This window comes from Hyaloscypha bicolor (genome assembly GCF_002865645.1).
Source record: "Hyaloscypha bicolor E unplaced genomic scaffold K444scaffold_16, whole genome shotgun sequence".
NCBI lineage: Eukaryota > Fungi > Ascomycota > Leotiomycetes > Helotiales > Hyaloscyphaceae > Hyaloscypha > Hyaloscypha bicolor.
Window position 1 is genome coordinate 1,071,628 of NW_020194518.1, and position 20,131 is coordinate 1,091,758.

Sequence of the window (20,131 nt, forward strand, 5' to 3'; positions counted from 1 at the left end):
GGGTGTACGACGGGGTCGTATAATGGGAGTTGGGTTTGTGTTTGAGGAGGGAGGGAGGAGGGAGCACGGAACCCTGAGGCAAGGAGGAGGGAGATTGGTCTTTTCACTCAGCATTGCGGTGGCGTTTGGGTCGGGCTGCATGGATCTTGCTGGGAGGGGAGGAAATACCCTTCCTTTTAAACCCCCCTCCCTATATTTGGTACGACTCGGCCACTTCTACTCTAATCTACTACCCTTTATCGAACGTGGCAAATTACTAGAGAGAACGAGACAATACCTATAAGCTTATATTCTCTCTAGTCTATTTATACCATGAATAGGACCCGCTTATTACTCCAGAACAGTCACGTGCTAGCAAATCCACCAGGTAGTCTCAAAGATACTATCACAGTGCCATCCACCAAATTAACATTACTGATGACACATAAACGGAGTGGAGCGAGCTTTGCATTGGGCTTTGCCGCTTTAAGAGCTTCGGCTTGTTCATGACACAAACAACCCGCACCGCAATGGTCTGTACAGCACCCAATCCTGACAAACAACCCTCTGAGGTGGCCGAAAATATGCCTGTCCCGAGCCGCTCTGACAACAACAACCCCATCTCTTATTCCTTGAATACGGTTAAAATGATCTCCTTCCCCTATTCTTCCCTCCTCCTGCCACCCCTCTCCTAAGACGCTCGCCTTCTATTCGATCGACCCCACTTTACGAAATCTGCCTCTGCATAACCTTCGATCAAAGCAAGGGAACCAGCTATATCGCAGTATTGAACAGTGCCCTTAGGGGCGAGTGCAGAAGTGACCTCCATTTGGTTCGTATTGAAACCCTCCATTAGCTTCTTTCCATTCAACAAGACCTTGCCATAGAGGATTTGCGTCTCCAAGCCCAATTCCCCCCAAAAGTTCATGACTATCTTATAAGTTGCTGTCTTAGTTCTGATTGTGTTGTATGTGTTTTTACTGGAGCAATACTGAGTATAACTCTGCCCGGATTGTCGACTACCAATGGCCCATTTCACAAGACTATTGGAAGGCACACATGCGACTTCGAAGGCATAGGAGCCTTTCTAACTTTTGACGAACGCTAGTTGTTTGCAATAAAAGCTAATATTGCAATAGGCTTGAACCCAGACCGATGGTGCACCGTCCAGCATATAATAAACTTTGTAGCTACAGTCTAATGCCCAATGGCACACTGCCATATCGGGTTTGTAGAATCCTATATCGGGGCCTTGTATCGTGCCATTACACCAACTCTCATTAGCGATAACAAACCTCTTGGTGCGGCTAGAGCTCTCAACGTTCGTGGCCAGAATACCTTCGAACTCGGTTTCGTTGATTGAAGACTTGTCATCTATTGCGATATCCTTTATAATAGCAGCTATAGAAAGAGCGACTTGCAGTAGTCCGAGACTAATAAGAAGCCGCATGTTGTGGAATTATTTTCTGGCTGACCAGAATATGTTAATAGTTGTATACCAAAATAGAGCAATGAATCGCATTCTAATAGATAGCTCTCTCTCTCTATATAAAGAGTGCATGAAATAACGCATGGAAGAATTCATAACTTCCGGCACTTCGCTTTTCGAGACTTAAATATTTAATACACTCTTTTTCTTACCTTATTTACAACTAATATATGAAATAATTTAAATGAATAATTTAAAGGCCCGAATTTAAATTTAATTAAGAAAAATACATTAAATTCTGGATTTTATTTAATAATTAGTTCGTTTTTTCTATTTGCTTTACTTATAATTAAAAAGTAAATATTGTAATGGCGGGACAAAGCTATGGACGTGGGCACAAAGATCTCCATTTCTAGTCTTATCCCTTCGTCTGGTGAGACATTGCCACATTAGCGGCCGCACATGAATATCTCTAATTCAGCCAGAACATAATCCGGAACATTTCCCATATCTCAGGTAGCTTCTTGCTCTTGGTCGAAGCCTCAACTTAGTTGCCTTGGGCAACCTCGTTGTCGGCGGCCTGATCCTCGTCCTGCATCGCTTGGCCCTGATCTATTGTCCTCCACTCGTAGAGGATTCTCCTACAGTTGTCATCTTACTAATTGAAGTTGTGCCTGGCAGCTGGAGTTATTGCAAACACGTAAATTTGAACATCCGCCTTCGTGGGTTGTTGACAAGGTTGTGGATGGTGCCGCTGAAAATGGTCTGATCGATCATGTAGTTGCGAGAATCACTAGTGTAACCTTCTTCATGGGAAAAGGACCTGCTCGCTAGGTGCACCAACGAGAATCGGATATATTTTGGTCAAAGTTCGGATCTTGCTCGATGAATCATGTCGCATTGTTACTTGTAAAAATGTCGACGCAGTTCGGAATTGGGCGGGGGGGAGGGGGGGGTTTCTCGCTAAAGCCCCTGAACCATGTCAAAACTATGGATGAAATTCAGGAAGCCAAGTTACGAACATGGCCCCTGCCCACTTTCGACAATCTATACAACCTGGGAGAATATTTGTAAGTGATTGGCTGCCATTTGAGTATTGGAACTGACGTACGGCATAGATTCATCTCCGTGGCTTTTGGAATTGTGCCGCTGTGCCTGCCGCAATTACAGGTTCCAATAACGAGGTTAGCCATTTGTTGCCGATTCTCACGTGGCTTGCAAACAGTGAAGGCGCTAGATTGGGAACTTGCAGTCCAGATTCAAGATTTTCTGAAACGCAGGAAAAAACCTCCAAATATCATCATTGAAGCTAAAACAATGACATGGGAATACTTGCAGTAGAGTCACGTGACCTTCTCCTTCTCCTTCACCGCCACCCTTCTTCTCTCTTAAGGTCCATCAGCCAGGGGCCCAATATTGTGCGAATTGCCTGCTTTTCGTATTCGTAGCTACCCTGGAAGCATGCGCTGTCAAAATCCTCTGATTCTTCCAGCGAGCCCCCAGGCTCTGCTCCGCGCGGCCTTCCGGTGGTCTCCACACTCCAGCCGCCGCTATTTTCTCACACGTTTACAAGGCAACTCGAGCCAGGTTAATTGGCATAACTTCCACTTTGGCAAGGGCGTCTCCCCAAGTGATGTCCTTCCCCCATTCGTTCTTCCCTAAATAATTACTAAGCACCACCTTAGGTACTAGAAGAAACGCCCATCACGTGATGCACTTTCCCGCTTTAAAAACTAGATCTCCAGACTAAATATACCCCGCAACCCCGCCACGCCAAAACATTGCAAGCTCGGTATTGACTCAAGAACGCCTCGTTTTTGACACGGATTATTTCCGCAGCTCCGCGAAGTAAATAATTTGGTCTGCACGTGAAGTAGTACAAGACACGTTTGCCGTGCTTTCCGTACAACCTCCCCTCCATTCTCTACTCCTCCTTTCACTTTCAACTTCCTTCACCTCCAAAAAATGGCATCCGCAGCCACGCAAAGCATGACCACCGACGCCATTCCTTCCTACCAACGAGTCGAACCCGGCTCAGTAAACATCGACGTCGAAGACCTCACCAAAATCCAAACCGCACAGCCCAAAGACATCGACAAAGCAACCGAAGAATGGGTCTCCGCATTCAATAAAGCCATCCAGTCCCATAACCATGCCGGCCTCACGGATCTCTTCCTTCCCAACGCTTTCTGGCGGGATCACCTTTGCCTGACTTGGGATTTCCATACCATGAAAGGCACGGACAAGATCAAGGAGTTTGTGGCGCAAGGTGGAAGGTGCAGATTGAAGAATATTGAAGTGGATAGGAGTAGTGATTTTAGGAAGCCGGTCATTGCGGGGTTTGATGGGCAGGGGAAGGTGCAGGGTGTGCAGACTTTCCTGACAACTGAGTCGGATGTGGGGAGAGGGATGGGAGTTGCACGATTGGTGCAGACGGAGGGGAAGTTGAAGGCATTCACGCTTTTCACTTCGATGAGAGAGCTGAAGGGTCATGAAGAGGCTACATTTGGAAGGCGACCAGAGGGGGTTTCTCATGGGGGGCAGCCGGGTAGAAAGAACTGGCAGGAGCGCCGCATTGCAGACGAGAACTTTGAGGATAGCGAGCCAACTGTCTTGATTCTTGGTATGTACTTGATTCTTGAGATGCCCACCACCAAGAAGTGAACGTTAGTGGTTCTAATTTTGCGCCTGCAGGTGCTGGTCAAGGAGGTCTCACTCCAGCTGCTAGATTAAAAATGCTCGGAGTCAATGCCCTCATCATCGACCGCAACGAGAGAGTTGGAGATAACTGGAGACAAAGATACCATCAACTCGTCTTGCACGATCCAGTTTGGTACGACCATTTGCCATATATCAACTTTCCTGCACATTGGCCAAGTGAGTATTGACCGAGAATCCTTTTCTCTTCTACTAGCCTCATAAGTTTCCCCTATATCGAGAATTTGCTGACTGTCTAAAGTTTTCACACCCAAGGATAAGCTTGCCGAATTCTTTGAGACCTATGCGAAGCTGCTGGAGCTAAATGTCTGGACAAGCACTGAGATCAAATCATCACACTGGGATAAATCCAAAGGCCAATGGACAGTCGTTCTTGAGCGGAGAAAGGAACCTGGCGTTGTCGAGACTCGCACACTTCACCCGAAGCATATCATTCAAGCCACCGGCCATTCCGGCGAGAAGAACTTCCCTTCACATATCCCAGGCATCTCGGGCTTCAAGGGTGATCATCTCTGCCACTCATCCGAATTTACTGGTGCCAAGATGGACGGAAAAGGCAAGAACGCCATTGTCGTGGGCTGTTGCAACTCAGGACACGACATCGCTCAAGACTTCTATGAGAAAGGATATGATGTGACCATGATTCAACGTTCATCCACCTGTGTCATCTCCTCCAAAGCCATCCTGGAGATCGGCCTTGCAGGGCTCTACGACGAGCAAGGACCTCCAGTCGAGGATGCCGACGTTGCTTTCTGGAGTATCCCAGCCTCAGTCCTCAAGTCAATCCACATCGACGTAACCGTGGCGCAGAACAAGCTTGATGAGAAAATCCTTCAAGGTCTTGAGAAAGCCGGATTCAAGCTCGACCAAGGACCAGATCGTGCTGGTCTCTTCATGAAATACTTCCAGCGGGGTGGTGGATATTATATCGACGTCGGTGCCTCGCAACTCATCGCCGACGGCAAAATCAAGATCAAGCAGGGCCAAGAAATCGCCGAAGTACTACCCCACGGAATGAAATTCGCAGATGGCACTGAGCTCCCCGCTGATGAGATCGTTTTCGCTACCGGATATAAGAACATGCGGACTCAGACGAGAAAGATCTTTGGAGATGAGTTGGCGGAGCAGGTCAACGATGTTTGGGGGTTCGATGAAGAGGGTGAGGTGAGGGCCATGTGGAGAAAGACCGGTCACCCTGGTTTCTGGTTCTTCGGTGGGAATCTAGCACTCTGTAGATATTGGTCGAGGATGGTTGCGTTGCAGATTAAGGCGCTGGAGGAGGGGATTTGCAAGTACGATGATAAATGAGAGGTGCCGGGCCTGGACGAGTCAGTGATGAGTTTGCGTTGCTGGTTGCGTTGAGCTTATTTAGAATTAATCGATGAGCGGTAGTCTATTTCCTTTCCATACCCTTTGTCGATTGTGTTCAATCGACAGGCCAAGCGGGCATACGAAGTTCAGGGCACGTCACCAGCGAGCGCCGTTGGAAAACCCTAAGGCGTCCAACATTTCAATAGAACAGACCATCAACAGTTCAAAAGCAGGAAATGGGCTGGAAGATTGACTCTGAGGTAGGATATCATCCGAGGAAAGCGTGGGTGGTAATCACTTGTTGCTTTCACAAGACAAATTTCAAATAACGCAGGCGGTTGTCACTTGATGCTTCACATCAAGAAAAATTTCGAGCGGAAAACGATGAGGGTGGAATTTATTACATCGAGCTAACCAAGATCAAGTCGGCTGGTACCAAAAGCATAACAATAATCCTTCAAATATGTCTCAGCAAATCTAGAGCTTGTTGATCTCATCGTTGACCATGTTGTTCATCTCGGGGTCGAGACCAGCTGGAAGGCCTTCCTTGGAGGCGAATTGGTCGATCGCTGCATCAACGTTGTCAGTTTGTATTCTCTCGAAGGAGATTGGAGATCGTGGAGAGAATGGGACTGCATACCAGAATCGACCATGGTGTCCTCAGTCTTGTCGTTGCTGCCGTTGCTACCGGGAGTTAGATGCGGAGTGGTGGCAGGGAGAGGCGGGGAGAGCGCACGCATTGTTGGCGTTGTTATCTCCGTCATTTCCGCCTTGTCCAGTGGCGTCCTGCTCAAGCTCCTGGAATTCGTTTTCGAGACCCATGGTGACTGATTGGTAGATGGACGGAACGGAACGGAACGGAATGGTCTGCGGACACATCACAGTGTTAACCAACGTCCAGATAAAGTTCCGCCAAGATCTGGGCACATATGCAACTCACGATTTGAATGGATGTGTGTGGATGTGTCTGGATTGGAAGAGTGAGATGCAGAGCCAAGACTTAAGGGGGGCGGGCCAAGACTTCTTATACCCCCCTCGTTTGCTGTGGGGTCCCAATTGAGAGCCTATAAAGCTTGTTTCTCGATCTTTCAAGGGTAAGCTGAGGATTCTTGGCCAATTGCGTCAAGTTTCTGCAGCGTGATGTCCTTTGCTTCTTATCTGGGCGTGGGAGACTGGCCCGTCCCTGATTCGGATCACAGCGCCGGCGGAGCGAGGGCGAATTGGGAGCTCCCATTCCAGGGTCCACTAGGCCCAAGTGAACCCTTTCAGATAAGCGCCTCATAATCTGCTGCAAGGCCGGCTGAATGCTGCCAAGCGGATACCTACAGTCGGTCCGATCCAAAAGCGACAAAACGGTCGCTCTTTTACGCCCATAATAACTTTTCAACCACAACCCCAATTAATTAATACTAAGTAATGCGATTATAGAGTAGAACCAGGCGAAAAATACCTATTAATCAGATTTTTGATACGATTTGTGGTTTATTAATAATCGAGGTTTAAAGTGCACGGACCCTTTTTACTTTTTTGATTTTTCACCATACAAAACGCGAATATATTTGCTCGCTAAGGTCACGTGAGCCCGTACTTCAAGGGAAGATCGCAGCATCTCACCAGCCTTATTATTAATATAATATTAATATTTAAGCCCTATAAGCTTAGAAAAACCTTCCTAAATATTAAATATAGCTTTCTCTGGTACTATACATATTATATATATAGTAGGGCCATAATTATATGGGATTCAAGCTAATTTTGGCCAAACTAAATCCATAAGCCTTACTTGAGATAAGAAACTTACTAGTCTGTTCTACAAGTCTCTGATCTCGCTTGCAAATATAGGCTTCTCCAAAATAATCGTCTTATTACCACTAATAAAAAGCTTCTGCTGAACCCAAAAGAGCATTGAATCTTCAAGCTCTACTTCATTACTTTGTGAAATATCAGAATTATCAGAATTATCCTCTATATTAGAGGGTTTCCCATGCCATTCGTCGATAGTTACTTGGATTGCAGCTTCTTTAGCTATGGTGAGAACTGTGATTGAATCAAGAATTGAATTAGCTCGCTTGCGTTTCTGAAGGCTCATAGAGGTAGCTATTGGAAGTATTCAAAAAGGGCACTTGATTGGGTTTGTGGTTATTGAGGTATTAATATAATCGTGGAAAAGCAGTTAACTTAGGGGGGTAGTCACGTGACAACCAAAGTAAAAAAACGACCATACAAAACGCGAATATATTTGCTCGCTTAATCACGTGAATTATATCTCCCTTAATAATAAAGATATTATAATTTTGAGAACATAGAATTAATTCCTAGAGTATATAGTATAGTTTTAATTAATACGATTTATATCAATTAGTATTGTGGTGGTTTTTTTTTTTTTTTTTGTCGCTTTTGGATCGGACCGACTGTAGATGAGGGGTAGATATGGGTCTCGAAGGCGCTGTGCCCTGCTGAACTACTGGATCCTGTTCAATCGGGTTTGGCATGGCAAGCTTGCAGCAAAAATGCAGCGAGCGTCATTATCCGCTGGATTCCTGGCCAATCAACCCTTAATGTGCGTCGAATAGACAGATCTGGCTCGTTTGCAAAGAGTTAAACTGGATACGGGAGGTAAACAAGCTTGAGGGGGAATATGCGAAGCACCAACTGGACGGACGGAAGAGGAATGGAGGGGGGCATTTCCTTATCTTTGGCTTTTCTCGAGTGGGGTGTGGGCTGAGAGGGGGCAGTCGAGGAGCGCTTGCCAGGGTTTCTGCGGCATTTACAATGATCGGCCGAGCCAGAAGAGCAAGGAGGATGATGAAGGGAGGCTCCAGCACCAGCACCCTCGAGCCGACTCCTATACGTGGTGACTGTGGAAGTGCAGCTAGGTTGATGGATCAGAAGGGCTCGAGCGAGTTAGATATACAGAAGGAATTTAGTATGAGGTTTTTCATCAAGCTCTGCGAGGAACATAAAGCATTGTGCGTTTTACGAACCTAGCCTGGGATCCAGACATTCTTATCATGATACAGATTTTCCCTACCCGCAAGAAGACGTGGGAACTGTATCTCTTCTGACACGGCAACTTCTCGATTCTCGAGCCCTGGCACAACTATATAACCCTTGTGAGAGAGCTCTATTTCAGGTGGATTATTGGTGTGTACCAGGGTAGGCGATCCAGATCGTGAGTACGGGATATCGGGGCTGGTGTTTTTTATTATGCAAATGGGAGAAACTGATCTCCCACATGCTAAATATCATGGGTTTTTTTTTTGGGGGGGGGGGAGGGGTGGTGGTTGAACTGACTTGTTAACTTCCAGAGAATGGTTGAGAAAGGCGACGGTGGATAAAAGTTATTGAACAAAATTAGCAGAGGCAGTCAAGTGGCCTCTGGTACTCACGAGATCAAATATGGTCAGATAGCGTAAGTCATTGTAAGAGAAATCGACTTGAATATCTCGCAACTTACTCAAAAAGAGCACACAAAATTGGAACTACATCCTGAATGCATTTTTGGCATACACCGCCTTGTAATTAAGTCTGCGATACTGCGATATGAGACGAATCCGCGCATCATAGCACGTCACGCAGAATTGTTACTGGATTCATTCATGTCCGATAGGGCCTCGAAGCAAAGTATGTTTACAGCAATTGTCGCTAGCCACGTTGCCACAACTCACATCATTCGATATTTCAAGTATTCAGCCGGCAAACAGAATAGCCAACCCAAGGCTGTAATTGGAAATTGGAAACATTCAAGACATTCGCGCGAGTGGAGAATCCGGTATAAACAAGTCCCCAGCTGCCTTCGTAGAGAAGCATTGAGTGTCCCTTGCATTGGTTGACAACAATGGCGATACATTGCCTTGCTTCACGGTGATTGTCCTTACAGATGAACGGCTTCCTTCATAATAGAATGTGGTTAAACCAGACTCTCCACCCTCCCTCTATGCTTGCGTTTGTCCACGCGATCGACAAAATAGTTTCACATGTTTGCAATTGTTGGCAGAACGTTCTGGATGGACTGGATGCAAAGCTTGGTTTCAACGTCTAAGAGCTACTTCCGAGTACGGCAACTCTATCGCATATTTTACACTACTATCGAGGAAATGATCCAAGATATAGTAGAGAACTAGGTACAAGTTCTCTCTTAAATGAATTATTGTTTCCATCAGCGAGCAGGTTTCGAAAGCGTCTTCAAAGCTTTGTCAACTGAGTGGGACAAACGTGATCAAATTGCCAAACTTTCTTCATCTGGTTCGAAAGAAAGATGAAGAAATGGTGAGTCTAGGCAATGGGTCAGTAGCCCTCCTGGTTCATATTTGTTCTTCAGCCAACATCCAGACAACTTTTCAATGCATCAACCGTGAGAGGAGCGCCTAAGAGCACTGAAATGGCTAGTATAAGCATCCGGCAAAATCAATGCATCTTCGTTTTCGCAGTAACAACCATAATTTATTTCCTGCTCGGCTTTGTCACAGTGATTACACCTTAATTTAAAGAACTGAACCTGCTAACTCGAGGTATGGAGTCCATCTTCGGCATGCACCTCTTCGATACCACAGACCCTGGGGTATCAGCATCCCAAAAGAAATTCTAGATCACTGTTTTTGTGCTTTCAGTAGCAACTTACGCCACAACATTTGTTGCATACTGGCTTGTCAGGAATCGCAAGGACGAACCAACTAAAGAAAACGTCCAATATAGAAAAGTAGAGAAAAGACGAGCACGGTGAAGAGCTGCCCGTAGAAGGAGCAGAGATAAAAGCCGTTTATGGAAAGTCGATCCTAAGCAAGGGTACGATTCTTGGCTTTTTTAAATGGCGGGTAAAAGGAAGAGGTCTCTAAGGCATAGGTGGCGGCCACTCCCGACGCATCAATATATTTCAGAGTCAAGAGGAAGTATCTGCAAGTGCAGTGTAGCCGTTGGCAAGTCCAAGCCAGACGCTAAGATCCACTAAATGCCCCAACTTGCCCCCACTTTCCAAAACTCATTAAAACTTCATGGGCACCTCCTTCATTCGTTATTTATTTTTTACCATTCTATACTGCTCATAAAAGTTTTGGCCATCTCACCCGAAGTGAGGCCACAACCTCACAATCATTTCGGTCCAGCCCAGCTATCACTATATTCAACCCACTCTTCAGACCATAGCATCGACTCTCAAAAATGATGACTGCGATCCAGTCCCCAACCCCGGCTCTCAAAACCAACCCCAAATTCATCTTCTTCACTGACTTCGATGGCACCGTTACGCAGCAAGACAGCAACGATTTCATGATCGAGAACTTTGGCACTGGCCCGGCTCGACGGAAGGAGATGTTCCAGGATGTTCTCTTCGTTCGCCGAACCTTCCGCGACGCCTTCAAAGAGATGTTGGACGGCATTACTCTCCCCTTAAACGAGTGTATTGAGGCGCTCCTACAGAATATCGCCTTGGACGAGGGGTTCAAGGAGTTCTATACTTGGGCACGGACGAATCATATCCCTGTGGTGGTCCTCAGCGGCGGAATGGAGCCCATCATTCGCGCCCTGCTCGCTCATCTCATTGGTGAGGATGAAGTGAAGACGTTGCCCATTATGAGTAACGATGTTGCACCGCGTCCCGGAAAGAGTCTCGAGGATGAAGGGGGTTGGGAGATAGCGTATCGTGATGATAGGTAAGTTGCCCTGAAGTCTACTTTAGAATTAGGTCTTGACAATAGTGAGCCAGCTCCTTTGGACATGATAAGGCTCTCGCAATCCGGCCATACGCCACCCTTCCTGACGACAAGAGACCCATCTTGTTCTACGCCGGTGATGGTGTATCGGACCTTTCGGCGGCTAAGGAGACGGATTTGCTCTTTGCAAAGTCAGGCCATGGTAGGTGGCAACAAATCCCCTTGTGTGCGCAAATGCTAACCAATGTCAGATCTCGTCACTTACTGCAAAAATGAAAAGGTTCCATTCAAGACATTTGAGAACTTCTCGGAGATTCTAGGCATACTGAAGGACATTGTTGCAGGCAAGACGAGTGTAAAAGATGTTGCTGCTGGCGGAGCATGAGTCAGAATTCATAGAGTCCGCTCTTTCTCACAGATTTTCGTTGATGAAGAGTACCAATAGACTTTTAGAAAAGCTTCAGTTTTAGTAAGGTTAAGTTGAATGATTGGATCAAGAGCCTGATTGCCGAGGCCCTCCACTGAACCCCTGCATGCGGGATTTTGCACTTTCAACCCCCCCTTGAAACATCCTTGCAGAAGTGCAACCAGAAGCGCGAGCCACTTAGAGAGTGGTTCGCTTGTTCATCGTGTCACTCAGCTTGAACCCTGAACTTCTGTTAGTTTGGTGATTGGTGGCGTTTCATCCCCTGAATAAATTCCACCCTCAGTGGCCACCAGACCATCTTCACTCGTTGATAAACTCGATCACCTCTGAGGAATTTCCCTTCCATTCTTCGCCACTTTCTCTTCTTTTGACGCGTTCTTTAATTCACGGTGCATCTGATCATGAACCTCCAGAACATTGTGGAACCTGTGACGACAAAAGCATCGCGACACTCGCAAGGCTCCAGGTTGTCACGTAGCGGCACTTGGAACTCTTGCAAAGATGAAATCTACAGAGTATATATGACGGAGAGGAACACGTTACCAATGACCATGGAATTGTTTCAGACACAATATGGCCTCAAAGCATGGTGCGTACTATTTCCTTCCAAGAAGCTTGAGTTTTTTCATGTCTCCAGGTGTGTCCGAAACATGCTGATCTTAATTCTAGTGCACGGACATGGAAGTCGAAGCTCAAGGAATGGAAGTTCGACAAGTATTTGGTTGATAGAGAGAAGGATGTCTCAATCGCGAAGGTAGCTAAAAGGAGAAGGGAGGGTAAGACGACGGCTCTCCTTCGTGAGGACCGACAGATCAGTCCCGGAAGGCTTGCCGATTTTAAGCGGAGGAAAAGGGAGAGTAGTGTTGTGGTAGTATCTCCAAGTACTGGTGAGTTGTTTCCATTGGGAAGGACGCGGGTTCCTTGGTTGACACTCGAGTGTAGAAACCGCAGAAGACTTGGCATGCCATTCCCCATTGAACGGAGAGGAAGCCACTACGCACGGAGTCATAAATCAGAGGCCGTCTAGTCAGCATCAAGATTCCGATTCAACATTGGTTGGCATATCACGTGCAGCTTCTCTCAACTGGTTCAAGACAGTGGCGAACGATAGTAGCCTGTTCTTATCGGCTCGCGCCGCTGGTCTGGTGCGGATTTTAGTCAAAGATCTTGAGGACGAGCTCGAAAGAACAGAGCAGAATGGGGAACCCATCAATGCCTCTCTTTGGTGGAATTTCGGTACGTCAGGAATCAATGTTTGGTGTGATTATTGCCTGAAGATAATTGGTGATCAAGTATTGTATGGTGAGCAGTTCTGTCGGTATCTTTCTTTTCAGAAAAGTCGTTACTTATGGACTGATAGATTGCCATACATGCCCAGACCTTACCGGAGGTAACTGGGTAATATCGTACTGTTTTGAGTGTAACTACAGCAAGAAAACTCTTTGTCAGGCCGAAAACCACCAATTAGTGCGCGATGACTGTTTTAAATCCTCCAGATGTCTCGATGCAGCATATCCGGACCTGGAAAGATGGTGCGATGCGGTAGATTGCGGAAAGAAGATCTCGGGGCTTTACTTTCGTGAGTGGACCACGGACACGTGTCAAGTAACAAATTGCTTACTTTCACTTTAGACTGTTGTATATGCGACAGTGACAATTTTGATCTCTGCTTACAATGCGTTATGGGAGGCCGCGTATGTCAGGATATGGGTCACGTTCTTTCACCTGGTGTGAGACCAATAGAGAGAGAGATAGGCTGTGAAGAAGCTTGCACTCAGATATAGTCATGAGACCATTTACTTCTAGCTTGAGGATTTTTCTGAGAGCTGCTTCAAGTCACCGAAGTTGAATTTATGTCTCTACTTTATAATTTTTACCAACTGTACGAAACCATCTCCAAGTAGACCGTCTAAGTCTCAAGCTCTAATTGGTGCTTGGCTTTCGGAATAAAAACCTTTTTTGCCCTCTTAAATCGCAAGCTAAGCCCCAATCTAAATTCCAGTCACCAATTCTTAGTGCTAAGGATATATCATCGTTCCACCTTGGCCTGAGAGCAATATGAACATGATCCCCATTGTGTCCCTTGCTTTAAACAATAGGTTCTGGTTTCCACGTCTCCAACGCCACTATTGATGACCAGTTTCTTGTGACCTTCAATACGTGAAGAGCCACGTCACAAATACCAGTAAAACTGGTATTGTTCCAATCATTCCGAAGATCGTGCCAATAATCTCTACTGCGAAAAAATTGTTGTGACTTGCGGCTGGCGCAGCCGTAGATGTAGGGTTGGATACAGTGCTGAGGGTGCTACTACGCCTGAGGTCGTCGTCCATGAATAGAGCTTCCTGGGCAGAGTGTAAGGTGAGGGAGGTTAGCAACTAGATAAGAGCCAAAAACCTCCTAACCAAATACAGAGCACAAGAGGTAGAAGTTGACTGATACTGCGGGTGATTTCGTGCCTCCACCTTGGTTTGGAACTTAACGCCTCTGAGCCCATATTCCTCGCGTAGTTTTCGACAAAATGCATTCAACGAAGAGCGTACACTGTGTAATTATCCGCCTGACCTTCGTAATACTTCCACCCCACCTCAGATTCGACATAAGATTCGCCAACCAATATACATTTCTTGATCGGCAAATTTTCCATGTCACAAGCCAGCCTGGCGCCTCTTCTAGGATCATCTTGAACACCCTTTTTCGCTTCGAAAGCGGTCTTAATTTCACGCTTGAGATCTTCAGTTGGATCTTCGGGATCTGGTCGCAGGACGACCGAGACATAGGATCCAGCTAGAAAAACGACCATATCTCCAACTCTGGCCTTCTTTGGCACAATTCCAACGTTACCTGACTTGGTGATTGCAAGTCTTCTTCCCGTCAAGACTGCTGGATAATCCCCAATTCTCAAATATAGCCACATGAGAGATTCCATACCATCACTGTCACTTCCTACCATGATATGACCTTCTTTCGCACGACCCTCGAGCCAATTTCTGAGCTGAGGGAGAAATCGCTTGTGTGTCTCTACTTCATCCACCTCCGCGTCTTTCTGGGAGCGGAGGAAATCACTGCCCATGACTTGCAGCCACTCATCTGCAAGACTCAGACACAGTTCCTCATGCCGTGCTTCCTTTCCACGCAGACTGACGTGGCGATGCTGCCCAGTCTCGTCGCCTGACCACCATGCACCTGCTCCGTAGAGAGTTTCCAGTTCGTCCGCAGCTTTCTGATACCTTTCTCTGGCAGCGATATTCATTTCGGACGGGTTTGGTAATACAAAACTCAAGTCACTCACAACGTCGACTTGATAGCCTACATATGCAAGAACGAGGGGGCGGCTGACGAAGGCGTAATGGTATTTTGGGTTAAGCTGAAGACGTCTGGTGAGGTTTTCGCAGTACATAGATACGAGACCTGAAGATGAGAGACTCCAATCTGGAGCCCACGATGCAAGGCCTTCAATCTTGCTTAGTTGGTCCCTGCTTGCATCGGGGAAAAACTTCACAGGTCCTTCAGGTCCAACTTCCTCAAGAAGAAACCGAGCAGCATCTTCAAAGACTTCAGCGCAGCTTTTCGTATAGTCAACTTTAACATAACGAACCAGGGTGTCTGTATCCGCGGCCAAAAACATGTGAGCAAATATGAAGTCGCGCGGGTCGGTTGCTCCCAGCCCTCTCCTTGCCGTCAAGTGCACAATCATTTTCTGATTCAAACCTCGAGCATAATTCATGTCTGCAAGCACTTGAAGCTCTCTAGGTCGACCTTTTTGGTAGCTTCCTGAACCGGGAACGACTAAGAGGTTGCATAGGTCCGTCCATCTGGCTCGAAGGTTCCCACATTGAACCCACGGATCTCGGGATAAAACCAGTTCCTGAAAGATCCAAACTCGACTGAACCAGGGCAACCTGAGAAGGCCATTTGCAGCGAGGTTTTCAAGATCACCAGTAGTTGTGGGTCTGCTCACAACGCCAGTTGTGTTGGATGGAGCAGCTTGCAGGATTATCTCGTAGCAATCTGTTAAGGAACCAAGATGAATGACAGTATGGTGCGCAGTGGAGTATATCTGATCCATGAGTCCAACTTGGCTACTTCGCTCTGCCAGATTAGATTGTTCGATGCAAAGAGCATCAGCCCAGATGCGCAAGACTCGGGACGGATCCCGGAGATCCCGAAGAGCAGCTTCCAAGGTCGCTGTTATGGTGAAGCGATGCCCATCAACGTAGATTGAGCCAGTTTGAGTCGGATCTCCCCAGACGTACGATAACGCCGTGTAGTGATCAATGATATCGCGGTCGCAATGAGAGAGTCTAGTGTGAAATAGAGTGCATCGTAGGTCAGCGGTGTGTGACGAGGAAGGCTCAAGTAGAATGAGTCTAAAAGAGTCCGGTTCGATAAGGCTTCTGTACTTGAAGGGCTCTGATTCCACTGCGAAAGCCATTATAAGTGAGATAGATAATGATGGTTGCAGATTTTGTCGGCGGTGATGAAAAGAAATATTTTCAGCTGAATGATCAGCGCTGTCATGCCCCGCACCTCGCGTGTTTTAGCAGCGTGCCCCCTAACTAGCGAACTACCCCCTATGTTAACTCGAACCAAGAATAATTCAGCAACTATTAGCCCCCAGGACAAGGTACATCGGCTTTTTCTAGAGGATACAATCGGAGAGGGAGAATAATTACAATTATGGTGACACTCGTTCTCATTGTGACTCTGATCTACCCAATTCCGTCAATCAGCAGGAGATGCGAACCACTTTCATCTGCAATTCCCTTTACAAATCAGCCTCAGCGCTTAGCATTATTTTTCATGCAGAGCCTATTCACGAATCTTTGATGGATGCCCAAAAGGTTAGCTGAGTGGGATCAGGTGACTTTGTACGAAGTCGTGAAAATAGAGTCCAAAGATTTACACGAAGGATGAGGCTGTGCAACGCCCGAAAAATATCAGCCTCCACGTTGGATGGCGACATGCAGTGCACCCACAACTCAAACAGAGCAGCCTCAGCACGGCAGAAGCAACAAGGCTTACCACAGGCCTTTCTCAGTCATAACTTTAAAATTAGCCCCGAACCAAGCCGCTCAAGCAACGTGGCTCCTTCAACACTTGACCGATTCTACGCACGCGGAAGGCCCAGTCTTGTGCACCCACATTTTTCAAAGCCACACGGAAAGGATTTTCAATTGTGCAAAAAAACCTTCAGACCACCTTATAATTTGCTGATTTGGCCCGGCGGCTGCAGCATAAACCTTCAGCGACATTCTGGCTGCGGTTGTGAGGTTGCCTTCCCCAGCACTCCACCTTCTAATCTTGCTAATGACCATTCAAGCAAGGCACGATCGTGAGTTCGAGGCACTGCGGGATGAACAAGCCGAGGTTTTTACAAAGGCACTTCTTACTTCATAGTCATGCGGGTGCAACTTACCTGAAATCACATTCAAGTATAAGGAAGTAAGTCTCTTTGCTGACTTCCATTTTGGGCCAAAGCACTCAAGTGTCTCAAAAGCATTATACATAGTCATCATCAATACAAGGGTTCTTTTTAAAAATTATCCGTATATTGACCTTCTGTCTGCAATGTACTCCCACAGATTTCCCCTTGTAGCCCTCTCTTTTTTTTTTGCAAATGTACCCGCAGTTCTCGCCTCTCATGGTGGTGAAGCTCTTGTACCCATTTAGGATGACAACTGGGATCCAACCAGTCAGCTCAGATTCAAGAAGAGGAGTTTAGATCCTGCAAGAATAACCCTTCAGGAAATCGAGCATTTTTATGGGCACCAAATGAAGGCATGCCAGTCACCGATCCCCAGGAAATTGAAAAAAATGCTGACTTTATTCTTGAACTTAGGAAGCAGCCAAAACGACTTTTCCAACTTGACCTTAGGCACTGGGGAGGAGGAGCTTGTTTTGTCAACAGAAAGATTTTCCGGCAAGCTGAAAAGCATGGACTGCAATGCCAATAGCAGCATCGCCATGTCCTTCATCTCAAACTCCACTTACAAAAGCGCGATGGCTTTTTGGAATTGGGTTCACTTCAGCGAAGAGCGAAGCTTCATCCTGATCACAAACTTTGATGGCTGCAGTATGGACAAGGTTCGACAGCCATGGATTGTTAGCAATGTCGACTACGACCCCGCACAGCTTATGGTACACCTGAACGCTACGCAAAATTTTTGGCCTGAGATTGCGCAGACATTCAGTCTAGACTTCGGAAAATACATGCCCTCACCTCAGCCGGGCCAAAAACGTTCAATCATCGATGTCACCCAGAGTTTCTCCATTAACCTCAACCATCCACTACCACAAGCCTTCTACCAGACACAGCAATGTCCGACTACCTTCCCGATAGCTTCCTCGCTTCGAAATTGATTGCAACATTTGCAGAAGTAAAGGCACCCTCGAACTCCAAGGCCACATCGAGTCCGACATTTTCAGCGGGATTTTAGACTTCACACTCACCTACATTCTACGCTCCATCTCAGCCGTCCTCGACCTGAAAGTGATCGCCACCGGCACCGCGCCAACTTCAAAATGCGGTCACTAATGGGACCTCTTCACCATTGGCATTCCCGCTCTTTCTATCCCCGATGTTTTGAAGCTCGGACTAAACCTAGATGTCAGCGTAGGTTTTGATGTGACAAAGCTTTCGGGGAGTATGAGCCTTGAAACCGGGGTGACGGGTGCAATCTCTAACTCGGCGAGAGCGGAGGTTGATTTGGTGAAGAAGACGAAGTTGGATATAAAAGGGTGAACACCGCCGTCACAGAAGTCACATGTCTCAAATAACAGGTAATTATTATATTAATTTTTACTAGTATAACAATTAACATGAGGAGAGTTTTAAATAATAAAAAAAGGGAAAAAAGGAAGGAAAAGTAATGAAGAGAGATATGTAACAAAATGAACTACGTGATAAGGTACTTAAACTACTTGAGTATTCTACTCTACTTAACTCAAGCTTAGTCAGGGAAGTTCTGCTTATACTCTACTCACTACTCAATGAGTATGTACTTGAGTAACTTAAGTAGTTTGAGTATTTCTTTGACACACTGGACTGGGAGCTATAGTAAGCAATTTAAACTCTTCTGTTACACTCTTTCTAGCCAAAGCTAACATCTTCAAGACAAACAAGGTGTTTGTCCAGAGAGCAAGCATCCGTTTGGAGTCAATATTGATGCAGAGGCTGGAACTCAGCTTACATACCAAGCGTATGGTGAAGTTAATGGGGCGAAGTCTTACTTCTGCATGACCGGCTATTCACGGACTTGAATGCTTTTGTTTTCGCACCACATTGTTGGTCATTTGGAATTGGGCCCAAATAGATTGGCTTATTTCCATCCCAAACTTTTGGTTTATGGATGGTAGATTTTACACTTCGTAAATATTTTCAATTGCGGTGAGGGGCTTGAGCGAACCACCCTTGTAGTATGCAGCGGTTTCACCTTTCGCTTTGGCTTGCTGACGTACAGTGCGGTCAGTGGCTGTTCTAGAACTACAAGCTAAAGAAAAAGACAAAGACTGCCTGGCTCTTTCCTTTACTCAAAATAAGGGTCTCTTCTTTGCGGTCCATGTTTGACGAGCTTGGCAGCAATTGGCCGGTAATCTGGTAACAAACTCTCAAAGGCAGCCCGATAATAACAACTTTCATACAGACGGTAGCTTTCCATCTTATCGTCGCAGAAATTTCCATTTTCGTTAATGTACTCTCATCGCAAAGTTTATGGCAATTGTCTAGCTGTTCGAATAAAAAATTTCACGTCCAGGGCAACGCCACTTGAAGTCATCGACACAGTGGATGGCAACCGTGTGATCAGGATTGGCACGCAATTTCATACTTGACGAATCGCTTCTCCTCAAGGAAGAAGGGCTCCTTGGCCCCATGTAATCGTGTTTACTTGGGTCGTTGATGAACTTGCTCTCGCAGCAGTCGAGAATGGCGCTTTATAGTTGTAAGCGAATCGGCTGCCGACTGCCCGGGTAGAAAAAGGGAACAGGTCGCGTGATATTCCTCATCGGAGTTCGGAAATAAGAGCTACTGGGGCCATACTCTCTTGAGCCCAATTACCTTTTCGTTTTGATAGAGACATCTACGTTGAGTCTCCAAAACAAAAGCCCAAGGAAAGGGCCAAGTTGCCTCAGGTTTGTATCACGTGATATCAATTGCAACAAGCCCAGGCGGAGGGCTGGGGAAATCAGTACGAAAGCCCATTCTTACTCCAAACACCCATAGACAGCAATCTCAATTCCCACTGGAAGCTTCTAAACAACGAACGGCATCCTTGAGAATGCGGAAAACCTAAAGTCGCGTGACGAAGAAAAAGTGAAGCTCCCAATGCGATGTCTTGCATCCCCGTTGCGAACTTACTCTTCACTTCCTTGAGCATAAGTTTCCAAAGTCGATCACCTACCAACGAAGTCGATCTCACGACCCAATCCATTTTAAACAAGCCACACTTAACAGGCCTGGCTGGGGCCGCGTCACTCGCCACATATGGCTGAAACTGGAGAAAATTTCGACCAGCCTCGCCCGTTGACAGGCTGAGAAGGACCCCTGTCCAGCTGCACTCGGTGAGCCCGCGGTCAAATCAGGCATGGCCAGCAGATCACGATGCTCCACTTATCTGC

General features: G+C 46.5%; 7 protein-coding genes across 7 annotated transcripts; 4 read left to right on the forward strand and 3 right to left on the reverse strand.

Moving 5' to 3' along the window:
- Positions 1–667: 667 nt before the first annotated feature.
- K444DRAFT_703202 (uncharacterized protein) lies at positions 668–1,429 on the reverse strand (the record flags this gene model as incomplete). Its single annotated transcript, XM_024888061.1, has 2 exons — positions 668–1,022; positions 1,083–1,429. 2 exons carry the CDS (start codon positions 1,427–1,429, stop codon positions 671–673), a joined length of 699 nt encoding a protein of 232 aa, XP_024742373.1.
- Positions 1,430–3,397: 1,968 nt separating this feature from the next.
- K444DRAFT_640365 (putative FAD dependent oxidoreductase) lies at positions 3,398–5,434 on the forward strand (the record flags this gene model as incomplete). The annotated part of the gene is made up of 3 exons (XM_024884491.1): positions 3,398–4,031; positions 4,103–4,285; positions 4,368–5,434. 3 exons carry the CDS (start codon positions 3,398–3,400, stop codon positions 5,432–5,434), a joined length of 1,884 nt encoding a protein of 627 aa, XP_024742374.1.
- Positions 5,435–5,866: 432 nt separating this feature from the next.
- K444DRAFT_608060 (uncharacterized protein) lies at positions 5,867–6,574 on the reverse strand. The gene is made up of 4 exons (XM_024879295.1): positions 6,378–6,574; positions 6,174–6,304; positions 6,078–6,121; positions 5,867–6,006 (listed from the first exon to the last, which is right to left on the reverse strand). The coding sequence occupies exons 2-4, from the start codon at positions 6,257–6,259 to the stop codon at positions 5,915–5,917; spliced, it is 222 nt and encodes a 73-aa protein (XP_024742375.1). The 5' UTR covers positions 6,260–6,304; positions 6,378–6,574; the 3' UTR covers positions 5,867–5,914.
- A 3,865-nt stretch (positions 6,575–10,439) lies between these two features.
- Positions 10,440–11,589, forward strand: K444DRAFT_608062 (uncharacterized protein). Its single transcript, XM_024879296.1, has 3 exons — positions 10,440–11,085; positions 11,139–11,287; positions 11,337–11,589. Exons 1-3 carry the CDS (start codon positions 10,595–10,597, stop codon positions 11,468–11,470), a joined length of 774 nt encoding a protein of 257 aa, XP_024742376.1. The 5' UTR covers positions 10,440–10,594; the 3' UTR covers positions 11,471–11,589.
- Positions 11,590–11,827: 238 nt separating this feature from the next.
- K444DRAFT_608063 (uncharacterized protein) lies at positions 11,828–13,483 on the forward strand. Its single transcript, XM_024879297.1, has 5 exons — positions 11,828–12,101; positions 12,182–12,399; positions 12,455–12,814; positions 12,873–13,091; positions 13,145–13,483. Exons 1-5 carry the CDS (start codon positions 11,914–11,916, stop codon positions 13,294–13,296), a joined length of 1,137 nt encoding a protein of 378 aa, XP_024742377.1. The 5' UTR covers positions 11,828–11,913; the 3' UTR covers positions 13,297–13,483.
- A 459-nt stretch (positions 13,484–13,942) lies between these two features.
- On the reverse strand, positions 13,943–16,238 carry K444DRAFT_181325 (HET-domain-containing protein). Its single transcript, XM_024870815.1, has 2 exons — positions 16,189–16,238; positions 13,943–16,079 (listed from the first exon to the last, which is right to left on the reverse strand). Exon 2 carries the CDS (start codon positions 15,945–15,947, stop codon positions 14,040–14,042), a length of 1,908 nt encoding a protein of 635 aa, XP_024742378.1. The 5' UTR covers positions 15,948–16,079; positions 16,189–16,238; the 3' UTR covers positions 13,943–14,039.
- Positions 16,239–17,361: 1,123 nt separating this feature from the next.
- K444DRAFT_608066 (uncharacterized protein) lies at positions 17,362–18,293 on the forward strand. The gene has a single exon (XM_024879298.1). It carries the CDS (start codon positions 17,450–17,452, stop codon positions 17,873–17,875), a length of 426 nt encoding a protein of 141 aa, XP_024742379.1. The 5' UTR covers positions 17,362–17,449; the 3' UTR covers positions 17,876–18,293.
- Positions 18,294–20,131: the final 1,838 nt, after the last annotated feature.

Excerpts from the sequence above, each read along its gene's own strand:
- K444DRAFT_608060 (XM_024879295.1), bottom strand. The coding sequence starts at position 6,259 with ATGGGTCTCGAAAACGAATTCCAGGAGCTTGAGCAGGACGCCACTGGA. Across the intron at positions 6,122-6,173 it reads GATAACAACGCCAACAATGC|CAACGGCAGCAACGACAAGA; the intron begins GTGCGCTCTCCC and ends AACTCCCGGTAG. Across the intron at positions 6,007-6,077 it reads GGACACCATGGTCGATTCTG|CGATCGACCAATTCGCCTCC; the intron begins GTATGCAGTCCC and ends ACGTTGATGCAG.
- K444DRAFT_608063 (XM_024879297.1), top strand. The coding sequence starts at position 11,914 with ATGAACCTCCAGAACATTGTGGAACCTGTGACGACAAAAGCATCGCGA. Across the intron at positions 12,102-12,181 it reads CAATATGGCCTCAAAGCATG|TGCACGGACATGGAAGTCGA; the intron begins GTGCGTACTATT and ends TCTTAATTCTAG. Across the intron at positions 12,815-12,872 it reads TGGTGATCAAGTATTGTATG|ATTGCCATACATGCCCAGAC; the intron begins GTGAGCAGTTCT and ends ATGGACTGATAG.
- K444DRAFT_181325 (XM_024870815.1), bottom strand. The coding sequence starts at position 15,947 with ATGGCTTTCGCAGTGGAATCAGAGCCCTTCAAGTACAGAAGCCTTATC.
- K444DRAFT_608062 (XM_024879296.1), top strand. The coding sequence starts at position 10,595 with ATGATGACTGCGATCCAGTCCCCAACCCCGGCTCTCAAAACCAACCCC. Across the intron at positions 11,086-11,138 it reads ATAGCGTATCGTGATGATAG|CTCCTTTGGACATGATAAGG; the intron begins GTAAGTTGCCCT and ends ATAGTGAGCCAG. Across the intron at positions 11,288-11,336 it reads CTTTGCAAAGTCAGGCCATG|ATCTCGTCACTTACTGCAAA; the intron begins GTAGGTGGCAAC and ends AACCAATGTCAG.
- K444DRAFT_608066 (XM_024879298.1), top strand. The coding sequence starts at position 17,450 with ATGGACTGCAATGCCAATAGCAGCATCGCCATGTCCTTCATCTCAAAC.